The sequence below is a fragment of the Nicotiana tabacum genome, chromosome 21, assembly GCF_000715075.1.
Source record: "Nicotiana tabacum cultivar K326 chromosome 21, ASM71507v2, whole genome shotgun sequence".
Lineage (NCBI taxonomy): Eukaryota > Viridiplantae > Streptophyta > Magnoliopsida > Solanales > Solanaceae > Nicotiana > Nicotiana tabacum.
In genome coordinates this window covers 57,332,699-57,353,551 of record NC_134100.1, presented here as the reverse complement: position 1 = coordinate 57,353,551, position 20,853 = coordinate 57,332,699, and the positions used below count along the sequence as shown (strand labels likewise).

At 41.7% G+C, this 20,853-nt stretch overlaps 1 protein-coding gene across 3 annotated transcripts; it reads left to right on the top strand.

The window, feature by feature from the left end:
- The first annotated feature begins 9,211 nt into the window (after positions 1-9,211).
- LOC107826421 (potassium transporter 4) lies at positions 9,212-20,050 on the top strand. Of its 3 annotated transcripts, XM_075242382.1 has the most exons (11): positions 9,424-9,723; positions 9,892-10,053; positions 10,814-10,967; positions 15,322-15,562; positions 15,644-15,889; positions 16,160-16,210; positions 16,318-16,578; positions 16,736-16,788; positions 17,365-17,479; positions 17,577-17,831; positions 18,651-20,050. In XM_075242382.1, the coding sequence occupies exons 3-11, from the start codon at positions 10,818-10,820 to the stop codon at positions 19,733-19,735; spliced, it is 2,457 nt and encodes an 818-aa protein (XP_075098483.1). In that variant the 5' UTR covers positions 9,424-9,723; positions 9,892-10,053; positions 10,814-10,817; the 3' UTR covers positions 19,736-20,050. The 3 variants fall into 3 exon arrangements, with proteins under 3 accessions (XP_075098482.1, XP_075098483.1, XP_075098484.1); XM_075242381.1 differs by lacking the exon at positions 9,892-10,053 and having other exon boundaries at positions 9,212-9,444; XM_075242383.1 differs by lacking the exon at positions 9,892-10,053 and having other exon boundaries at positions 9,427-9,723.
- The last annotated feature ends 803 nt before the right edge of the window (positions 20,051-20,853 follow it).

Here is a 20,853-nt window from a genome sequence, read left to right as displayed (position 1 = left end):
CCTAAGACCGAGCTTGAAATGTCCAAAAATGAAGAAAATCTCGGAAACCCTCGAATTTAAACACTGCCCAGTGCTTTCGCACCTGCGGAATTGCTTTTGCGGAAAATCCTCCGCTTCTGCGGAAGTCACTTAAGTCCACAGGGTCCGCACCTGTGGAAGCGCTTCTGTGGCCCATGATCCGCTTCTGCGAAGGCAGCTCACGCCCTCTTCTCCGCATCTGCAGAGCCTTGCTCGCAGGTGCGGATTACTCCTCACACCTGCGTCCCACCCCAGGACACCCAGCTCCGCACATATGCAACACCAGCCGCACTTGCGGCCAAGACCCTCGTAGGTGCGATCACACCAGAAGGCTGCCAGTTCAGCAATGCACTAAGTCTCATTTTCGATCTGACAACCATCCGAAATCAACCCGAGGCCCCGAGATCTCAACCAAATACATCAACAAGTCTTAAAATACGATACGAACTTAGTCGAGCCCTCATATCACATCAAACAATATCAAAAACATGAATCACACCTCAATTCAAGCGTAATGAAAACTAAGGAATTTCAACTTCTACAAACGATGCTGAAACCTATCAAATCACGTCCGATTGACCTCAAAGTTTGCACAGAAGTCACAAATGACACCACGAGCCTACTCCAATTCCCGTAACCCCTCGGTCGAACTTCCAAATTTCCAACTTTTGCCATTTCAAGCCTAATTCCACTACGGACCTCTAAATTACAATCCGGACACGCTCCTAAGTCCAAAATCACCAAACGGAGCTAACAAAACCATCAAAACTCCATTCTGGAGTCGTCTACACATAAGTCCACATCCGGTATACCTTTTCAACTTAAGTTTTCATCCTTGAGACTAAGTGTCTCAGTTTATTCCGAAACCTCTCCGGTCCCGAACCAACTACCCCGTCAAGTCACATAACAACTACAAAGCATAAAAATGAGCGGTAAATGAGGAACGGGGATACAACTCTCGAAACGACCGACCGGATCGTTACATCCTCCCCTTCTTAAACAAATATTTGTCCTCGAACGAGTCTAGAAACGTACTTGGAGTCTCAAATAGGCGTGGATATCTGCTCTGCATCTCCTGCTCAGTCTCCCAATTAGCCTCTTCAACTGGCTAACCTCTCCACTGCACCTTCACTGAAGCTATGTCCTTTGACCTCAACTTTCGAACTTGCCGATCCAAAATGGCCACCGGCTCCATATCATAAGTCAAATCACCATCCAACTGAACCGTGCTGAAATCCAAAATATGAGACGGATCGCTGACATACTTCTGGAGCATAGAAATATGAAATACTGGATGCACACTCAACAAACTAGGTGGCAAGGCAAGCTCATAAGCCATCTCTCTAATCCTCTGAAGTATCTCAAACGGCCCAATATACCGAGGGCTCAACTAGCCATTCTTTCCGAACCTCATAACACCCTTCATGGGTGACACCTTGAGTAGTACCTTATCCCCAACCATAAAAGCAACACCACAAACCTTCCTATCAGTGTAACTCTATAGTCTAGACTACGCCGTGTGAAACCGTTCCTGAATCAATTTAACCTTGTCTAAAGCATCCTGAACCAAGTAAGTATCCAATAGCCTAGCCTCGTCGGGCTCAAACTAACCCACCGGAGATCGACACTGACTCCCATACAAAGCCTCATACGGAGCTATCTGAATGCTCGTCTGGTAGCTGTTGTTGTAGGCAAACTCCGTAAGCGGAAGAAACTGATCCCAAGAACCCTCGAAATCAATGACACAAGCTCGTAGCATATCCTATAATATCTGAATAGTGCGCTTTGACTGTCTGTCCGTCTGAGGGTGAAATGATGTACTCAACTCCACCTGGGTCCCCAACTCACATTGCACTGCCCTCCAATACTGCAATGTAAACTGCGTGCCCCGATCTGAAATGATGGACACCGGCTCACCGTGAAGGCGAACAATCTCGCGGATGTAAATCCCAACCAACCGTTCCGAAGAATAAGTAGTCCCAACTGGAATGAAGTGCGCAGACTTGGTCAGCCGATCCACAATTACCCAAATAGCATCGACTTTCTCGAAGTCCGTGGGAGCCCAACTACAAAATCCATGGTGATACGCTCCTATTTCCACTCTGAATCTCAAGCCTTTGAAGCAATCCGCCCGGTCTCTGATGCTCATACTTCACCTGCTGGCAATTTGGGCACCGAGCTACAAAACCCACTATATCCTTCTTCATTCTCCTCCACCAATAGTTCTGCCTCAAGTCCTAGTACATCTTCGCGGCACCCAGATGAATGGAATACCGCAAACTATGGGTCTCCTCAAGAATCAACTCACGTAACCCATCTACATTGGGCACACAAATCCGACCCTGCATCCTCAACACCCCATCATCCTCAATAGTAACATCCCTGGCATCACCGTGTTGAACCTTAAATACAAACAAATAAGGATCATCATATTGGCGCTCTCTGATACGATCAAATAAGGAAGGCCGAGAAACCACACAAGCTAGAACCCGGCTAGGCTCCGAAACATCTAATCTCACGAACTGGTTGGCCAAGGCCTGAACATCAACTGCAAGCGGTCTCTCACCAACAGGAATGAATGCAAGGCTACCCATACTCACAACCTTCCTACTCAAGGCATCGGCCACCACATTAGCCTTCCTGAGATGATACAAAATAGTAATATCATAGTCCTTTAGCAACTCCAACCATCTCCGCTGCCTCAAATTTATATCCTTTTGTTTGAACAAGCGTTAGAGACTCCAATGATCCGTAAGTACCTCACAAGACACAGCGTAGAGATAATGTCTCCAAATCTTCAAAGCATGAACGATGGCAGCCAACTCCAATTCATGGATAGGGTAGTTCTTCTCATGAGGCTTCAACTGACGCGAAGCATAAGCAATCACTCTACCCTCCTGCATCAAGACACACCCAATACCAATCCGAGAAGCATCACAATAAATTGTATAAGAGCCTGAAGCTGAAGGCAAAACTAGAACAGGAGTTATGGTCAAGGCAGTCTTGAGCTTCTGAAAGCTCTCTTCACACTCATCCGACCGCCTAAAAGTAGCACCATTTTGGGTCAATTTAGTCAAAGGCGATGCAATAGACGAGAAACCCTCCATGAAGCGACGATAATAACTAGCCAAGCCGAGAAAGCTCCGAATCTCAGTAGCTGAGGACGGCTTGGGCCAACTTTGAACAGCCTCTATTTCTTTGGATCCACCTGAATCCCCTCATTAAACACCACGTGCCCCAAGAACGCCACCGAACTAAGCCAAAACTTACACTTGGAGAACTTGGCATAAAGCTTCTCCTCCCTCAACCGCTGCAACATAATCCTCAAATGCTGGGCACGCTCCTCCTGGCTACGAGAGTACACCAGGATATCATCAATGAATACTATGACAAACGAGTCGAGATAAGGCTGAAACATATTATTCATCATATGCATGAATGCTGCCGGGGCGTTGGTCAGCTCAAAAGACATCACAAGGAACTCATAATGACCATAACGAGTCCCATATGCTATCTTTAGAATATTCGAGTCCTGAATCTTCAACTGGTGATACCCAGACCTCAAATCAATCTTAGAGAACACCCTCGCTCCCTGAAGCTGGTCAAATAGATCATCAATGCACGTTAAAGGATACTTGTTCTTGATTGTAACTTTGTTCAATTACCTATAGTCGATGCACATCCGCATGGTGCCATCCTTCTTTTTCACAAACAGAACTGGTGCACCCCAAGGTGACACACTAGGCCTAATTAACCCCTTATCAAGAAGTTCCTGAAGCTGCTCTTTCAATTCCTTTAACTCAGTCGGTGCTATACGATACAGAGGAATAGAAATGGGCTGAGTGTCCGGCACCAAATCAATACCAAAGTCAATATCCCTTTGGGGTGGTATGCCCGACAGGTTTGCAGGAAACACATCCGGAAAGTCTCGCACTACCGGAACAAAATCAATAGTGGGGGTACCAGCACCAACATCTCTCACAAAGGCCAAATAAGATAAACAACCCTTCCTAACCATCCGTTGAGCCTTCAAATATGAAATCACTCTACTGGGAACATAATCTAGAGAACATCTTCACTCGATCCTTGGAAAAACCGGCATCGCCAACGTCACGGTCTTAGCGTGACAATCCAACATAGCATGACATGGAGACAATCAATCCATACCCAAGATCATATCGAAATCAACCATACTAAGCAATAAGAGATCAACTCTAGCCTACAATCCCTCAATAGTCACTACGCACGACTGATATACACGGTCCACAACAATAGTATCGCCCACTGATGTAGATACATGAACAGATGGGACTAAGGACTCACGGGGCATATCCAGATAATGAGCAAAATATGATGATACATACGAATAAGTGGAACCAGGGTCAAATAATACAGAAGTATCCCTGTGGCATACTGAGACAATACCTGTGATCACTACATCCGAGGAAACAACATCTGGCCTGGCAAGAATAACATAGAATCGGGCATGACCGCCACCTGATCGGCCTCCCCCTCTAGGGTGACCTCTAGCTGCTTGGGCCCCACCCTAAGCTGGCTAGGCGGGTGGTGAAGTAACTGGTGCACAAGTCGCAGCCTGATTCCTCTGCTACACTGAACCTCCCGGGCGACGAGGACACTGCCTCCACATATACTCAAACTCCCCGCACTCGAAGCAACTCCCCGATGATGGTGGTGATGGGGACTGAAAGGGGCCCCGAGTACAGGGATAACTGCTAGAAGGACCTGGCATAGGTGAACCCTGAACCGATGGAGCACGGAACGAACTCTGAGCTGGAAGGGCACTGAGAGATGACTGACCCTAGAGAGCACTGTATGAACCATGGATGGATGATGCACCATGATGAACTGGACGTGCCATTTGAGCGTGCCTGTAAGGACGACCCTATTGTGGTAGAACTGACCCCTAGAAGGAACACCGCTGAAACCACCTGATCCGCGAGGCCTCTTAGCCTCTCTCTCCTCACGCTCCTGACTACGGACCATCTCTAGTCTCCAAGCAATATCAACCACCTCGTCGAACCGAGCACCACATACACTCTCCCGAGTCATAGCAAAACGTAGGTGATAGGTGAGGCCATCAATGAATCTCCTAATCCTCTCCCTCTCAGTGGGAACCAACCAAACCGCATGACGAGCCAACTCTAAAAAACTCATCTCATACTGAGTCACAAACAGGCCATCCTGACGTAGCTGCTCGAACTGCCTGCGCAGCTCCTCCCTACGGGTCGGTGGCACAAACTTCTCTAAGAAGATGACGTAAAACTCATGCCATAAAAGTGGTGTAGCACCGACTGGCCTACTCCTCTCATAGGCCTCCCACTATCTGAAGGCAGCCCCAGTAAACTAAAAAGTAGTGAATGAGACCCACTGGTCTTCAGAATACCCGCGGTATGAATAATCCGCTGACACCTATCCAAGAAGTCCTAAGCATCCTCAGACTCAGCCCTACTGAATGATGGAGGCTGGAGTCTCCCAAATCTCTCGTCTCTTCCGCTTATCCTCACTCATAACGGAACCCACCTGGGCCTGAGTAGCTACTACCGGCTGGGCTGGTAGCACCCCCAGTGTCTGAAGTCCCTGCATCACCTGCTCGGTAGTATGGGTGGTGGGAGTCTGAGTACCTCCCCCGGCATGAGAAGTGGCTGGCGCGGTGCGGTCTGAACAAAAACTGGCTGAGCAAGGCTAGTGCACATAGTCAAAATATGAGCCAAAGCCTCCTGAAGGCCTGGAATCATAATGGGCATAGCTGGTGCCTGAGCTAGCCCCACTGGCTCAACCACATCTGGAACCTGCTCCTGAGATGGAGCAACTGGTGGATCTGCAGGTGCTGCTCTAGCTGTTGTACGAGCTGCACCTCTGCCCCTACCGCGACCTCGGCCTCTCGTGGCCCTAGCTGGTGGTACTGGTGGATGTCCATCCTATCCGGTAGCGCGTGTCCTCATCATCTATGAGAGAATAGAACAATAGAAGTTTAGTTTCTGGAATCAACATATCCGCACGACAAGAATACAATAATGTGAAGTTTACTAAGGGTTCGGCAACCTCTCGAAGATAAGTACATATGTCTTTGTACCGATCCACAAGACTCTACTAAACTTGCTCATGACTCATGAGACCTATGTAACCTAGGCTCTGATACCAACTTGTCACAACTCAAAACTTGGCCTGTCGTGATAGCGCCTAACGTGGTACTAGGCAAGCCGACACCTCAAAATATTTCCCACACTTTTAAAGGAAGAATGAAATAACACAGGTTTAAATAATTAAAGCTCTCATAAACTGAATAAAAAGTCAAAAGTTAATGCGGAAGTTCCCAAAAACTAAAGTGTCACTGAGTGCATGAGCGTCTATACAATACAAGTCTGAAAATACTGTCTATAAAAAACTGAAACTAAATATATAAAGCCGAAAGATAGGGAGGGAGAGTCAAGGTCTGCGAACATGGGGGCAGCTACCTTGAAATCTCCAAAACGGTCAAGCTGCTCAGATAATCAACACCCACCGTGTCTGAAAATACCTAGATCTACACACGAAGTGCAGGGTGTAGCGTGAGTACAACCAACTCAGTAAGTAACAAGACTAACTATTGGACTAAAAGTGGTGACTAGCTTCACGAATACAGTTCTATTACAGAAAATATAATACAGAGAAATAGGCATACTTTCAAGTTCGACAGTTAAAGCTAAAACAGTTAATTCATGCCAAGTTTAATTGAAACAGGATATAGTATCTCTCAGAAATTTCATGACAGTGATATATGCCAGCTGAAGTACAACAGTAATGAAATCAAGTGCATATTCTTATAGTGATTGTCACTCAGTCCTCCCATTCACTCCAACCTCACAGTTACTCATTCCTCACAATCTCTCATTTCTCTCAGACACTCGGCACTCGCACTCAGTAGGTACCTGCGCTCACTAGGGGTGTACAGACTCCGGAGGGGATCCTTCAGCCCAAGCGCTATAATAAGCCAATCATGACATAAATTAATAAAACATGTTGCGGCATGCAGCCCACTCCCATAAATATCCTCACAATCAGGCCCTCGGCCTCACTCAGTCATCAAGCTCTCCAGTCTCTCGGGCTCTCAATAACCATGATAATCAGCCCAAACAACGATGATATAATGTATCAATAAAGAACAATAGAGACTGAGATATAATAAGCAAGTAAAACGGTGTCTAAGTACAAAACAATAATTTAGCATATAATTCAACATGTAACACGACCTCTGTGGGTCCCTACAGTGCCAACACATAGCCTAAATATGATTTCTAACATGATTTGCAGTTTAATTTCCATAACACACGGAGAATATACGGATAATAAAAGGTTATTCAACTACACAATTCCATGGAATTGACCAAGTCACAATTCCTACGGTGCACACCCACATGCCCGTCACCTAGCATGCGCGTCACCTCAAAACCAATCACATGACACATAATACAGGTTTTCATACCCTAAGAACCAAATTTAGAATTGTTACTTACCTCAATCCGTGCAAATCCCTACTCCAACACGCCCTTGTCTCGCGAATCGGCCTTGAAATGTCCCGAATCTAGCCACAATCAGTTCGATACAATCAACACGAGCTAAAGGAATCAATTCCACAAGAAAATACTAAATTATTAATCAAAAGTCAAAAGTCGACTAAAAAGCCGATCCCCGAGCCCACGTCTCGAAATCTGATAAAAGTCATAAAATCTGAAAGCCCATTCAACCATGAGTCCAACCATACAAATTTTACCAAAATCCGACACCAAATCGTCACTCAAATCCCCAAATCAAACTCTCCAAATCCCTAGCCTCAAACTCCTAAATTACACCTCAAAATCACATAATCTAGGTGGGAAAATCAATGGGAGAACATAATTATAGAATGAATTAAACCACAAGTGACTTACCTCAAGAATCCCTTTGAAATCCCTCTCAAAAATCGCCTAAGCCCGAGCTTGAAATGTCCAAAAATGAAGAAAATCTCGGAAACCCTCAAATTTAAACACTGCCTAGTGCTTTCGAACCTGTGGCCAAATATCCGCACCTGCGGAATCGCTTTTGCGGAAAACCCTCCCCTTCTGCGGAAGTCACTTAAGTCCATAGGTTCCGTACCTGCGCTCCAGGTTCCGCACCTGCGGAAGCATTTCTGCGGCCCATGATCCGCTTCTGCGAAGGCAGCTCATGCCCCTCTTCTTCGCATCTGCGGAGCCTTGCTCGCACCTGCGGGTTCGCATATGCGGATTACTCCTAGCACCTGCATCCCACCCCAAGCCAGCCCAGCTCCGCACCAGCGCAACACCAGTCGCACCTACGGCCAAGACCCTCGCATGTGCTATCACACCAGAAGGCTTCCAGTTCAGCAATGCACTAAGTCTCCTTTTCGATCCGATAGCCATCCGAAATCAACGTGAGGCCCCCGGGACCTCAACCAAACACACCAACAAGTCCTAAAACATGATACGAACTTAGTCGATCCCTCAAACCACATCAAACAATATCAAAAATACGAATCGTACCCCAATTCAAGCATAATGAAAACTAAGGAATTCCAACTTTTACAAACGAGGCCGAAACCTATCAAATCACGTCCGATTGACCTCAAATTTTGCACACATGTCACAAATTACACCACGGGCCTACTCCAACTCCCGGAACCCCAATCCGAGCCCGGTATCCACAAAGTCCACTCTCAGTCGAACTTTTAATTTTTCAACTTTCGCCATTTCAAGCCTAATTCCATTACGGACCTCCAAAACACAATCCGGACACACTCCAAAGTCCAAAATCACCCAACGGAACTAACTGAACCATCAAAACTCCATTCCGGAGTCGTCTACACATAAGTCCACATCCGGTCAATCTTTTCAATTTAAGTTTTCATCCTTGCGACTAAGTGTCTCAATTCATTCCGAAACCTCTCCGGTCCCGAACCAACTACCCCGGCAAGTCACATAACAAGTAAATGGGGAACAGAGCTACAACTCTCGAAACGACCGACCGGGTCATTACACCTGGTCCATGTACACCCCTAGTAACATGTATGATAAAATTATTAAGGTGCAACCAAACTGATCCACATATTATTTTTATTTAAAATAAAAATAATTTAATGTGTGGGGGAGTGTATGATTGACACTAGAAAAATGGCTACGGACGAGTTGATCGTTTTCCTACCGAAGTCATTAGGATCCAAAACAAATTGCTCGTACATCAATAATGTTAGTAGTATATATTTCCAAGTTGAGGAATCGTATAACCAGAACGAGGAGGGAACCGACCCGACCGACCCGAGTACAGCAGTGGATCTCCATTCTCCAATATCCATCATATTCACGTGCTTCCTTTCCTATACACCCAATTCAGTACCACCATCTCTCTCAATTCATTGTGCCATTGACAAAAAAGGTTCCTTCTTTCTCTGAATCTTCGTTTTATTTATTTGCTCTTTTTTTTTTTTGGAAATGCGATCTGTACAGATGGAGTTGACTTTGCTGGTTCAGTGCGTCATGTTTTACAATTTGAAAGATTGCAAATTTCGTTGCTGAATTGAGACTGTCTCATCCATTAGAAGAACAAAATAACGTTAAAAGTACTTATTATATCCAAACAAAAAAAAGAGAAGAAGATTAAGACTAGTTTGGAACAGATTTATACTGTTTGACAGCTCAGTTGCTATTGCCCATTGTTAGTAGTTACTTAATCTCTTTATACTTCATATTCGTTGCTGAAACTTTAGTGAATTGCTAAGATAATTTAGTGGCTATTGCTGTTTTTGTCTATTTATGAATAAAATGGTGAGATTGTTTCAGAGCTAATAACTTTATTGGTTTGTGTCCATCAAATCTGCAACAGTGTTGTTAAAGGCTTCCTATAAGCGCGGTTAAGCTTGAAGCTCAGGTTGTGTGCTTCTGCTCGCTTAATTGCGGCTTTGGTGTAGGCTTTAAGGTGCTAAGACGTGTGCACCCTCACCTTGGGGTTATGTCTTGAAGGGAACAACATCAAATATATAGCTGAGTTATAGTAGTTCCATTCTTTTGTCCAAATATTTATTGTATGCGTTTATAGTTACATTTACTTGCATTAGATTTCTATTTTTTATTTTTCATTATTGGCATTTTTTTTTCCGCTAAAGCCCACGCTTTAATTGCACTCTGTGCTTAAAGCTCCAACAGCTTTTGGTGCTTTCCGCTTTTGACTACTTTGATCCGCAAGGATCACTTATTATGTTTTAATTGATCACTTCCAAATATTGAGTACTAGTGGTGTTTGTTTGTGGAATTTGAATTTCACATGTCAATAGTTTTTTAGAGTTGGTGTTTGTTTGACTTTTTCTAAGCAAAAGTTGCTAAACAATTGTTCGAACTTTAAGTCTTTGAAATTATGGTTTGAAAGTTGTTCCAAAGTGAAGTTTTTTCAAATTTTCAGCTTCCATTCACCCAAAAAGAAAAAAAAGCCTTCCATTCACTGATCTTCAACTCCCACTAACTTTTTTCTTAAAACACTACGGGCCCATTTAGCCATCGATATTTCAGCAATTATAAATATTGAACTTCAATATTTGCCAACAATCGAAACACAATTTCAGCTTCTTTTTCCAACTTCAACTGTAATGGTTGTCCAAACAGAGATCATGGTCTTTTTGATGTTGCAGCTTTTACTCTTATTTCTTTGCATTAATCTGTGGCAGCTTATTTTTCTGATTTTTTTTTTGTTAATTATTTTTTGGCCGGTATGATTAAAATCAGTAATAAAAAATGTTTTACAAAAATGGCAGATAGATGTATCAAGTAGATATTGATCATGGGCAAGAGAAGCAGCCACGTCCCCTTGCTGCAGATGGGGGCGAGGAATCAATCCATGCAGTTGGACAAGAGGGGATGGCTCAACAAACCCATCTTGAGAGGAGAAAGGGGAAATTGGCTTCCAAGGTGAGAAATGTTCTCTTCATACTTTCACCAGGCTTACATCTTAATGCCTTTTGATAGTGCATGTGTACAAGTATGTGCCTGACCAGAGGCGGATCTAGGATTTCAAAGGTGCGGGTGCCAGGTGCCATTGACTTTCATGTTCACTAGCTAGAGATGGAAATTGAATTGTAATTCAATCCGTACGTCTTGGGTTATTCGGTTTACAAGGTTTTTAGTTCATAAATTAACCATTTGATCATCGAACTGAAATTAGTTTAGTTCAGTTTTCATCTAGTTTCTATCGATTCAAATTCTATTGAATAAAATAAGAAAATATATTAAAACAGAAACAAATTTCTTAAAAAGTAAATTTCACCCTTTCAATTCAAACATAATATACGTAAATCATAGCAACAAGCAAATTGCAACTTATTTATAATTTTATTAAAAAATACAAGAAAAAGTAACTTCAATTAGGGAAATGCACCCCTTCCATCAACAACACAAGCAAAGGGATAAGGGTTAAAATTAAGGGGAAAATAACATTATAAGAGGGATAAGAACAAAAAAAGAGTAAAATTACATTCAAATACAAGTTTGGATACATTGGATAGGAAAAAGGAAGCAAACATATAATTTAAATAAATGAAGAAACAAATGGAGCTGTATAGAAGGAAGAAAGAGGAAAAACATAGCTCAAGAAAATAAAAGAAATTAAAGAAAGAAGAAAACAAAGAAAAGAGAAGGAAACAAGAAAAAGCCGCTTCAGTTGTGGGAAAATAAAAGAATTAAGGGAAGAAGAAAAGGAAATCTGGGAGCCGCCTGAGTTGTAGTTCGTAGAGGATATTAAAAACATAAAACAGTATTATGCATTTAGTAAGTTTCGAACTCAAGTCGCGAGTACAAAACTGCGACGCCTAACCATGGCTCCCGACGACCTGTTTAAGAAACGGGGTGCCACTAGCTCAATATAACCGATTTTCTGGAAAAAATATCTGTAAGTATATGAAAGTTTAGCCGAGCGTCCGGGTGGTGTGCCACCCCTACCTCCCTATGTAGATCCGCCCCTGTGTGCCTCAGTACCTGCACTCTCTTCTGAAATTCAGATAAACTGTTATAAGATTACACACCATTGAGCTGCTGTTGAAGGAAGTTAATAATACTCTAAGCTGCAGCTAAATTTCTTCTGAACTAATTTGTTATTTATTGGCTTATAAAATGGAACTAGCTGAAAGAAAGCTGTTTTCTTCAATATGTTGTTCCATTATTCATGTAAAAGTTAAAGTTGCGTGAGATGGATGCATCTAATGGACTTGGACTAAAAGAAGCTTGTATGCCTCAAACACAATTTATAGCATGCTTGCTTTCACGGACATTAAGGTGTCACTCTGACTACTTCCTTGTAATAAAGAAATTATTAGATTAATGTTTGTAGTTTGCAGTTAGGTTCTCTGCTAGGCTAATGACACTGACGTGGATTTTCAAGCGTATGGAAACTTAAAAAAATAGCACCTAAAGAAGAGTCAAAACATGCTAAGTTGCATTCTTTATTGGGTGGAAAATGTTAAATGTTTACCTTTTCCTTCTGAATGTCCTGCATATTTTCAGCTTGTATTTTCGCTTGAACCCCTTGAACCTAAAGTGCTTTAGTATGATGGGAACTTGCAGTCCTGACACATCTCTGTTTCTTTAGTTAGCTAAGGATGAAGAAAGGAAGAAGTATTCTCTGCTACCACTGCATAAAATCTTCTAAAATAAACAAAATTAAGGGTTGAAACACTTTTTACTGAAAGATTCGTCGCGGGTTGCTCAGTGCCATGAAATTTTTTCCACTTGGTCTTTGCTGCCTTTAACTTTTGCTCTTCCTTCTCACCAAATTTGCCCTCAAGTAGTACATTTTCTACCAATTTAACATGTGATCAACTGAAGAACCCTTGATCTTTATAGGAAAAATTGTCTTCACAGCAATAGCGCCTTTATCAAACAAAATGACTACCACTAGATCAACTTGCAGTTTCTCCAGAGAGATTTTAGCTTTTCTTTCTCCTATTTAATGTTGGTAACTTTTATGAAAGATAATTCAATAGTTGCAGATCTTGTACTCGTAGAAAAGAGGAGAGGAGGTAGGTTGGGATAAATTAGATCTTTCCCTTCCTCATGAAATAGTTTGAACTAATCCAATAAGCAACAATGAAGAGTATACTTGTAGTGGAATGGACTTCATTTACTTACTGGAGCTTTTCTTGTTGAATTTTCTGCTCAATTGACTTCCTAAATGAGTAGAGATCCTCCGTTTTTCTGCTCTTCACCTGATTAAAAGAAGGAAAGATTGGCATACTTCCCAAAAGTAGGATACTGTCTTGGAGACATCTTCTCAATTTGAGTCCAAGTCTTAATTAACCATAGGCACTTTTTGGTGTTCTCCAACAAGTAACTGTATAATAGGCTTGGTTTGTGATATGAATGGACCTTGGGCCTAACTCAATCCCAAAAGCTAGCTCATGAGGCGAGGATTGTCCAAGTCCATTTAAGGAGACCACCGGCCCAATGTCCAACCAATATGGGACTCTAACTCACTCTAACACCTCCTCACACAGCCAGACCGACAACTGGAATGTGGACAATATAACATGGGGGTCCAAAATGGGATGAACATGTCTCTGATGCCATGATAAAAATAGACAATGGGCCTAACCCAACTCCAAAAGCTAACTCATGAGGGCGGATTGCCCAAGTCCATATAAAGAGACCACTAGCCCAATCACCAACCAATGTGTAACTCACTCTAACAATTTGACACTTAATGATTTTAGGCATTTAAACCTTGCCTACTGGAGCTCCTCTAACTTGCATATTTGAACGCCTCTCTCTCTCTCTCTCCCCCTCCCAGTTGCCACACATTAATACCACAACAAAAATCCAGATTCCATTTTTGTTTTCCATAGTCCATGTGCCTTCTTCTGTCATCATGTATCTCTATCACAAAAAAGAATTGCTATCCTCATTACTATCCATGCCTCTGAAAAAAAGCTTCGAAAATATGACAAACCTTAAGCAAACAACATGAGTCAGCAAGCTCAACTTGACCATTGCCTTCACAAACACAATCAGGTGGTGATGATCTTTAATTGCCTTTGTCACTAAAATGTAGCTTCAGCAGTGGAACCATTATTTATTCTTTTTGCTTTTAGGTTTTTTTTTTTTTTGAAAAGGTAACATATTTGTATATTCATATAAAGACTTCACTAAAATTGTGAAGTCACCCATAATTACAATGTAAGTGCCCATACAAAACTACACAAAAAGGGCTCTTTTCTGCCTTGTTCTCTTATAATGAGTCTAAGGCATCTAAAATGGATACACTATCCTCCAAAAGTTTTCCTTTACACAAAATAAAAAAGAGCTAAACATTTCATCTTTATCTTCTGAATGTTGTTGGATTTCTCTTCAAAGCATCTTTGGTTTCTCTCTTTCCAGACTGTCCACCATATACAAGCTGGGACAATTCTCCATCTCTTTGTCTCTCGAAAGTGAGCCCTCTTTATTCCAGCTAACTAGAATATCAAGGATTCTTCCCGGCATTGCCCATGGAATTCCCCTTAGATTGATAAAAATCCTCCATATCTGTATAGTGAAGCTGCAATGCAAAAAGAGATGACTAATTGTCTCTGCCTTCTCACTACATACGTAACACTTAGAGCCATCTGGAATCCTCTTCTTGTTAGGTTGTCATGTGTTAGGACTGCTTCTTTAGCTAATAGCCAAGTAAAACAAGCAACCTTGTATGAAACTTTAACTTTCCATATCATCTTCCATGGCCAGCATCCAATCTGATTGTTGGTTAGATTGTATTCCTTGTAGGCACTCTGTACTGAGTACTTCCCCTGATCATTCCCTTGCCATATGATAAGATCTTGGCTAGCACTGGTACCACTGAACTGTTCCAAGGTCCTACTTTTAGGTTTCCATAAATGATAATTTAAACAACCTCTGTTGAGAAAACCTGGAACTGACACACTTAGTGGAAAATGAAGGTGAGAAAGGAAACCTTAAAATTGAGAATTCTTTTAGAAAATAAGAAGTGGAAAACCTTTGCCTGAACTGAACACTGCATTGTATTCTTCTCCAGAATTTTTAAGGTCATAAGATTTCTATTAGATCTACTAGTGAAATATACTTTATGCTTGAAGACGTTTCTAGTGTTTGCATCTGTAACAGTCTGCCTCTAGATCTCCTTGGCACATACATAAGCCAAACTTAGATTTATTTGGGGGGAAGTGGGTCTGCTGAGAGGGACCTCATTGCATCTGTGCTTTTCTCTAGCTGCTGATTGTGTGTGAGACCAGCTCACGCCGTGGATCTTTTGGCCTTGCAGTTTACTCTGGTGAATATTTCCACTAATCTACTATTGGCATACCAAAGTCTGGGGGTGGTATATGGAGATGTGAGCACTTCTCCGCTTTATGTCTATAGGAGCATCTTTGTGGGGAAGTTGCAAAATCATCAGAATTCAGAAGCGATATTTGGAGCATTTTCACTGATCTTCTGGACAATAACGCTCATTCCTCTGCTCAAATATGTGTTCGTTGTATTAAGTGCAGATGATAATGGTGAAGGTATGTACAGAAGGGACTCTAAATTGATCAGTACTTATTGAACAATACTAATACCTGATGATGTCTAACCAAATACCTTAGGTGGTACATTCGCTCTTTACTCTCTGCTATGTAGACATGCAAAATTTAGTCTACTTCCCAACCAGCAGGCAGCAGATGAGGAGCTATCTGCTTACAAATATGGCTTCTCTGGGCAGTCGACAGCATGTTTACCATTGAAGAGATTTCTTGAGAAGCATAAGAAGTCACGCACAGTACTGCTTATTGTTGTATTGTTAGGTGCTTGTATGGTCATAGGAGACGGTGTTCTGACTCCTGCAATGTCAGGTAGACAATACTAACAATAGATGCCTCCTTATATGGTATTTAGCCGGTTGCCTTTTGAATTTGCAAAAAAGAAGTTTGTTTAGAAGTTGCTTCCATTGAATGTTAGATGGCGATTTCAACTTTTATAATATAATAAGTGGCACCTTATAATGCATGTGTTGGCATCAGATATTCTATAAAAAATATCCCCAAAAATGGATGCTTGAAGTCATAGAACTCGCAGTTGAATTTGAGTATATCTTTTAACTAAGAAATGCTTTACTTTGGCAGTTATATCATCAATATCAGGGATCCAGGCTGCTACTGAACATCTATCTCATGGTGGGTATACTTTTGATATACCCCCTTGCAAAAATTGACGACTTTTTAGGTAGTCAACATCTTACTTCTGTCTGAGGCATTGACCATTCATGCATCTTTCTTCGTAGGTGGTGTGCTACTTCTTTCTTGCATAATATTGGTTGGCCTGTTTGCTCTACAGCATTCTGGAACCCACAGGGTTGGATTCTTGTTTGCACCTATAGTGACTATTTGGTTGATATCTATTTTTGTCATTGGGCTGTATAATACTATATTTTGGAATCCCAAAATTGTATCTGCTCTTTCTCCATATTATATCATCAAGTTCTTTAAGGAAACTGGGAAAGATGGTTGGATTTCTCTAGGAGGTGTGCTCCTCTCAATTGCAGGTACCGTACATATATTGACTCTAATACAGTATTTCTTTATTCAAGTATATGCCGCGTAGCAGCCTTTTCGTGGAACCTCTTACTATTTCTTGAAGGAGATACTATTAAAATCTCCTAGAGTTGGGATCCGGTTTCTAATTCATATTTCTACCATCAGGTACCGAAGCTATGTTTGCAGATCTTGGTCATTTCACTGCCTCCTCAATGAGGGTAAGTCAAGCATTTTGCAGCAACAAACACATAAAACTATCCTTCAGCTTCAGGAGACTGTTCTGTTCTAATTCTTTTTTTGGCGTAGCAAATACTCTTTTTCTAGAAGATCCTGAATGCAGATTAAACTAGTTGGATTATGCGGCAATGGTAGGAACATGTTTTAGGTGCATATATACAGCTGGTTATAAGTCATCATGGCATTGGGAAAATGAGCTCCATTTTGTGTTAAATAAATAGGGTTTGCAACTATCGAGACTCTGATTTAGTATTTCGTTTTCTTTTGAGCATAGAGGGACTTAAATAACATTATTAACGTAAGTTTGAAATCCATCTGAAGTAGCTTTGAGGAATACTGAGTCTAAGATTTGGAATTCATATTAATTGCTAAAAGTAAAACATTTGGAATCCATAATGAGCGGAAACATATAGAATAACATGGACAACTGGAGCCAAATGTTTTTTATTCCACCAAACGAGTAAACTCTCCTAGTGGTTAGCAGAATATATTGCATATATGATTACTTGGATTTGAGGAACTTGCACCAAGTTGACTGAATTTTTTCTCTTATGCAGATTGCATTTCCATTTTTTGTATACCCTTGCTTGGTGGTACAGTACATGGGCCAAGCTGCTTTCCTGTCCAAAAACATTGCTTCTATTCCAAATAGCTTCTATAATTCCATACCTGGTTGGTTCCTTTTCAGATATTTGTCTGATTATTCTCAAGATTTTTTGATTATTTAAGTTCAATCCTACTAAACTGCTGCTCTTTGATTGTCTTGCAGACATTGTATATTGGCCTGTCTTTGTTATCGCTACCCTTGCAGCCATTGTTGGCAGTCAGGCTGTAATCACTGCTACATTCTCCATCGTGAAGCAATGTAATGCACTGGGTTGCTTCCCACGGGTCAAGATTGTCCACACTTCAAAGCATATTAAAGGGCAGATCTATGTCCCAGAAATAAATTGGATCCTAATGATTCTGACCCTTGCCGTGGCTGTTGGGTTTCAGGACACCACTTTAATTGGAAATGCATATGGTAAGCCTACTAGTCTTTGACATTCTCTATTCTAATTCTTCAAATTCCACTGTATGACACTGCCTTCCTACATTTCATTCTCTTAGAAAGTAGACTAATCCCCATTATATGATCTCCGCAACTATCCCAATTATATCACCCTCAGAAGTAGTTGAATTTTTCTTATGCATCTGTCAGATCTGTGGTAGTATTATATTTATTGGTATGCAGGTGAAGAAATAGAATGCTGACATATCCAACATTAAGCCGTCCAATGTGCCTGAGCTATAATGTTCACAAGTAATTCTGTTTGCCAAATATTTCTGTTATACCTGATTACTCTTCATGATTGTGTATTTGTTTCCTCAAACATGCTTCTAAGCCTCTCCTTGTGCCTTTTGCAGTGTATTAGGTCTTCTTTTTGAAAAATCCTGATGAAAATAAAAACATATGAAATCGAAATGATGAATGATGTGAACATGAAGGAATCTCAGATTTCATGACATATTAGCTAAAGAGAGTATACCAACTACCTACAACCATATGAGGTTTTGGGGGTTCAAGTCGCGAAGGAACTAAAGTGGAAAAGCCACTGTTGGGCTTCTAATTGGGGGTTTTGGGGGTGGGGGGGGGGGTGGGTGGGTTAAAAAATCCAAAAAAAGGACATAAGAAAGTGATCCCTTGTGGAAAGTATGAAAAGGGCCAGGAGGGACATGGCACTGATTTTCTTTCTGCATTACTGCGGATCTTTCGAATAATTCATCTTGCTGTTTATATTCAAGCTTTCTTTTGACATAATTCTTGGTTTGGTTCTCTCTTATGAATTTATTTTTCTTTCAGGCTTAGCTTGCATGACAGTTATGTTTATTACGACATTTCTCATGGCGCTTGTCATAATCTTTGTGTGGCAAAGAAGTGTAGCACTTGCCACTTCCTTTCTCCTTTTATTCTGGCTCATCGAAGGTGTCTACCTGTCTTCCGCATTCATCAAGATTCCACAGGGAGGATGGGTCTCCCTTGTGCTCTCGTTTGTCTTCTTGGCTATCATGTTTGTCTGGCACTATGGAACTCGCAAGAAGTACAATTTTGACCTGCACAATAAAGTTCCATTGAAATGGCTCCTTGGCTTGGGCCCCAGCCTTGGTATCGTTCGTGTGCCAGGGATAGGGCTGATATACTCTGAATTGGCAACAGGAGTCCCATCTATCTTCTCTCACTTTGTTACGAATCTCCCTGCATTTCACAGTGTGCTGGTGTTTGTATGTGTCAAATCTGTTCCTGTTCCATTTGTCTCACCTGAGGAGCGCTTCCTCATTGGTCGCATTTGCCCAAGACCCTATCGCATGTACCGTTGCATTGTCAGATATGGTTACAAGGACATACAGCGAGATGATGGGAATTTTGAGGACCTTCTCATCCAGAGTATAGCAGAGTTCATCCAAATGGAAGCAGTCGAGCCACAACTGTCAAGCTCTGAGAGTCCATCATTTGACGGGAGGATGGCAGTTATAAGCACGAGAAGTGTACAGTCAGGCTCAACGTTACTTGTCTCAGAGGAGGATTTTGGTATTAGTAATTCCATTCAAAGCAGCAAATCTTTAACCCTCCAGAGTCTAAGATCTGCTTACGATGATGAGAACCCACAGATGAGGAGGCGCCGAGTAAGGTTCCGCTTGCCAGAAAACCCTGGCATGGATCCAGCTGTTAGGGATGAGCTTTCAGATTTAATTCAGGCAAAAGAGGCAGGGGTCGCATATATTATGGGGCACTCTTACGTGAAGGCGAGGAGATCATCTTCTTTCTTGAAGAAGCTTGTTATTGACATTGGATATTCATTTCTGCGCAAAAATTGTAGGGGCCCCGCTGTGGCACTTAATATTCCTCACATTAGTCTCATTGAAGTTGGCATGATATACTACGTCTAGGGTCTAGAGGGAGGATGGTTGGGCATGGACGAGTTTTTTATTTGTCACACCTCTCCAGTTGTTGCCTGCTGAATGTTTCGTGCGGTAGTCTTATGGCTAATATTGTGATCCTCTGATAGAATATGTTGTGCAAGGCCATTTAAATTTTTTCGTATTCAGCACATTGAGTAGTTGTATGTATATAGCACTATATGCGGGGCTTTGATGACTTAGCATGCTGGAAATACACCCTGGATATGAGCAGGCACATATGTTTCAGCTCAGACTCATTTTTATTGCCACAAAGTAAAATAAAGTAGTCTTTGTTTGTATTTATTTAGTTCTTCCATTTCCATAATTCCCTTATAGTCTAATTAAATTTTCTAACTCAAGAATCAGAACAAGGGATGAAGGAATTTGTTGCAGAGATTGTAAGCATAGGTCGTACCAACACAGAAATTTAGTACCACTTTTAGGATATTGCAGGCGAAAAGGAGAGTTGCTTTTGGTTTATGAATACATGCCTAATACTTATTCGAGCAACCAAAATTTATCCTCAATTGGAACCAAAGGTTCAGAGTCATTAGAGGCGTAGCATCAGGACTATATGGTCATGGAACCGATCCTCACTCTACTCGTGTCGTTGGTACTCTTGGTTACCTTGCACCAGAGCATAGTAGAAGAGGCAAGGCAACACCTAGTAGTGATGTAGCTTTTCTACTTGAAGTTGCCTGTGGTAGGAGACCGATAGAGCCAAGACAAGACAATGATGATCTAATTTTGGTTGATTGGGTGTTGTCGTGCTGGAATATTCTTGAGGCTGTTGATCTAAACATAGGCATAGATTTTGTTCAAGGGCAAGTGGAGTTTGTCTTAAAGTTAGGCTTGTTATGCTCTCATTCAGAGCCTTTGTTTAGGCCAACCACACAACAAATCCTGTTGTGGCATTACCAGAGTTATCAGCACTTGGCGTTTCATTAGCTGGCCTAACATTTGACCATCGTGGTGGTTTTGATAATTTTGTCATGTCATATCCATCGTCTTTGGATAATGCAGATTCCCGCTGTCTGAAGGCCGATGATTAATAATTAAGTAAAATGGATCGCCAACTACAGCGAACCTCCACCTCTATTTTCATG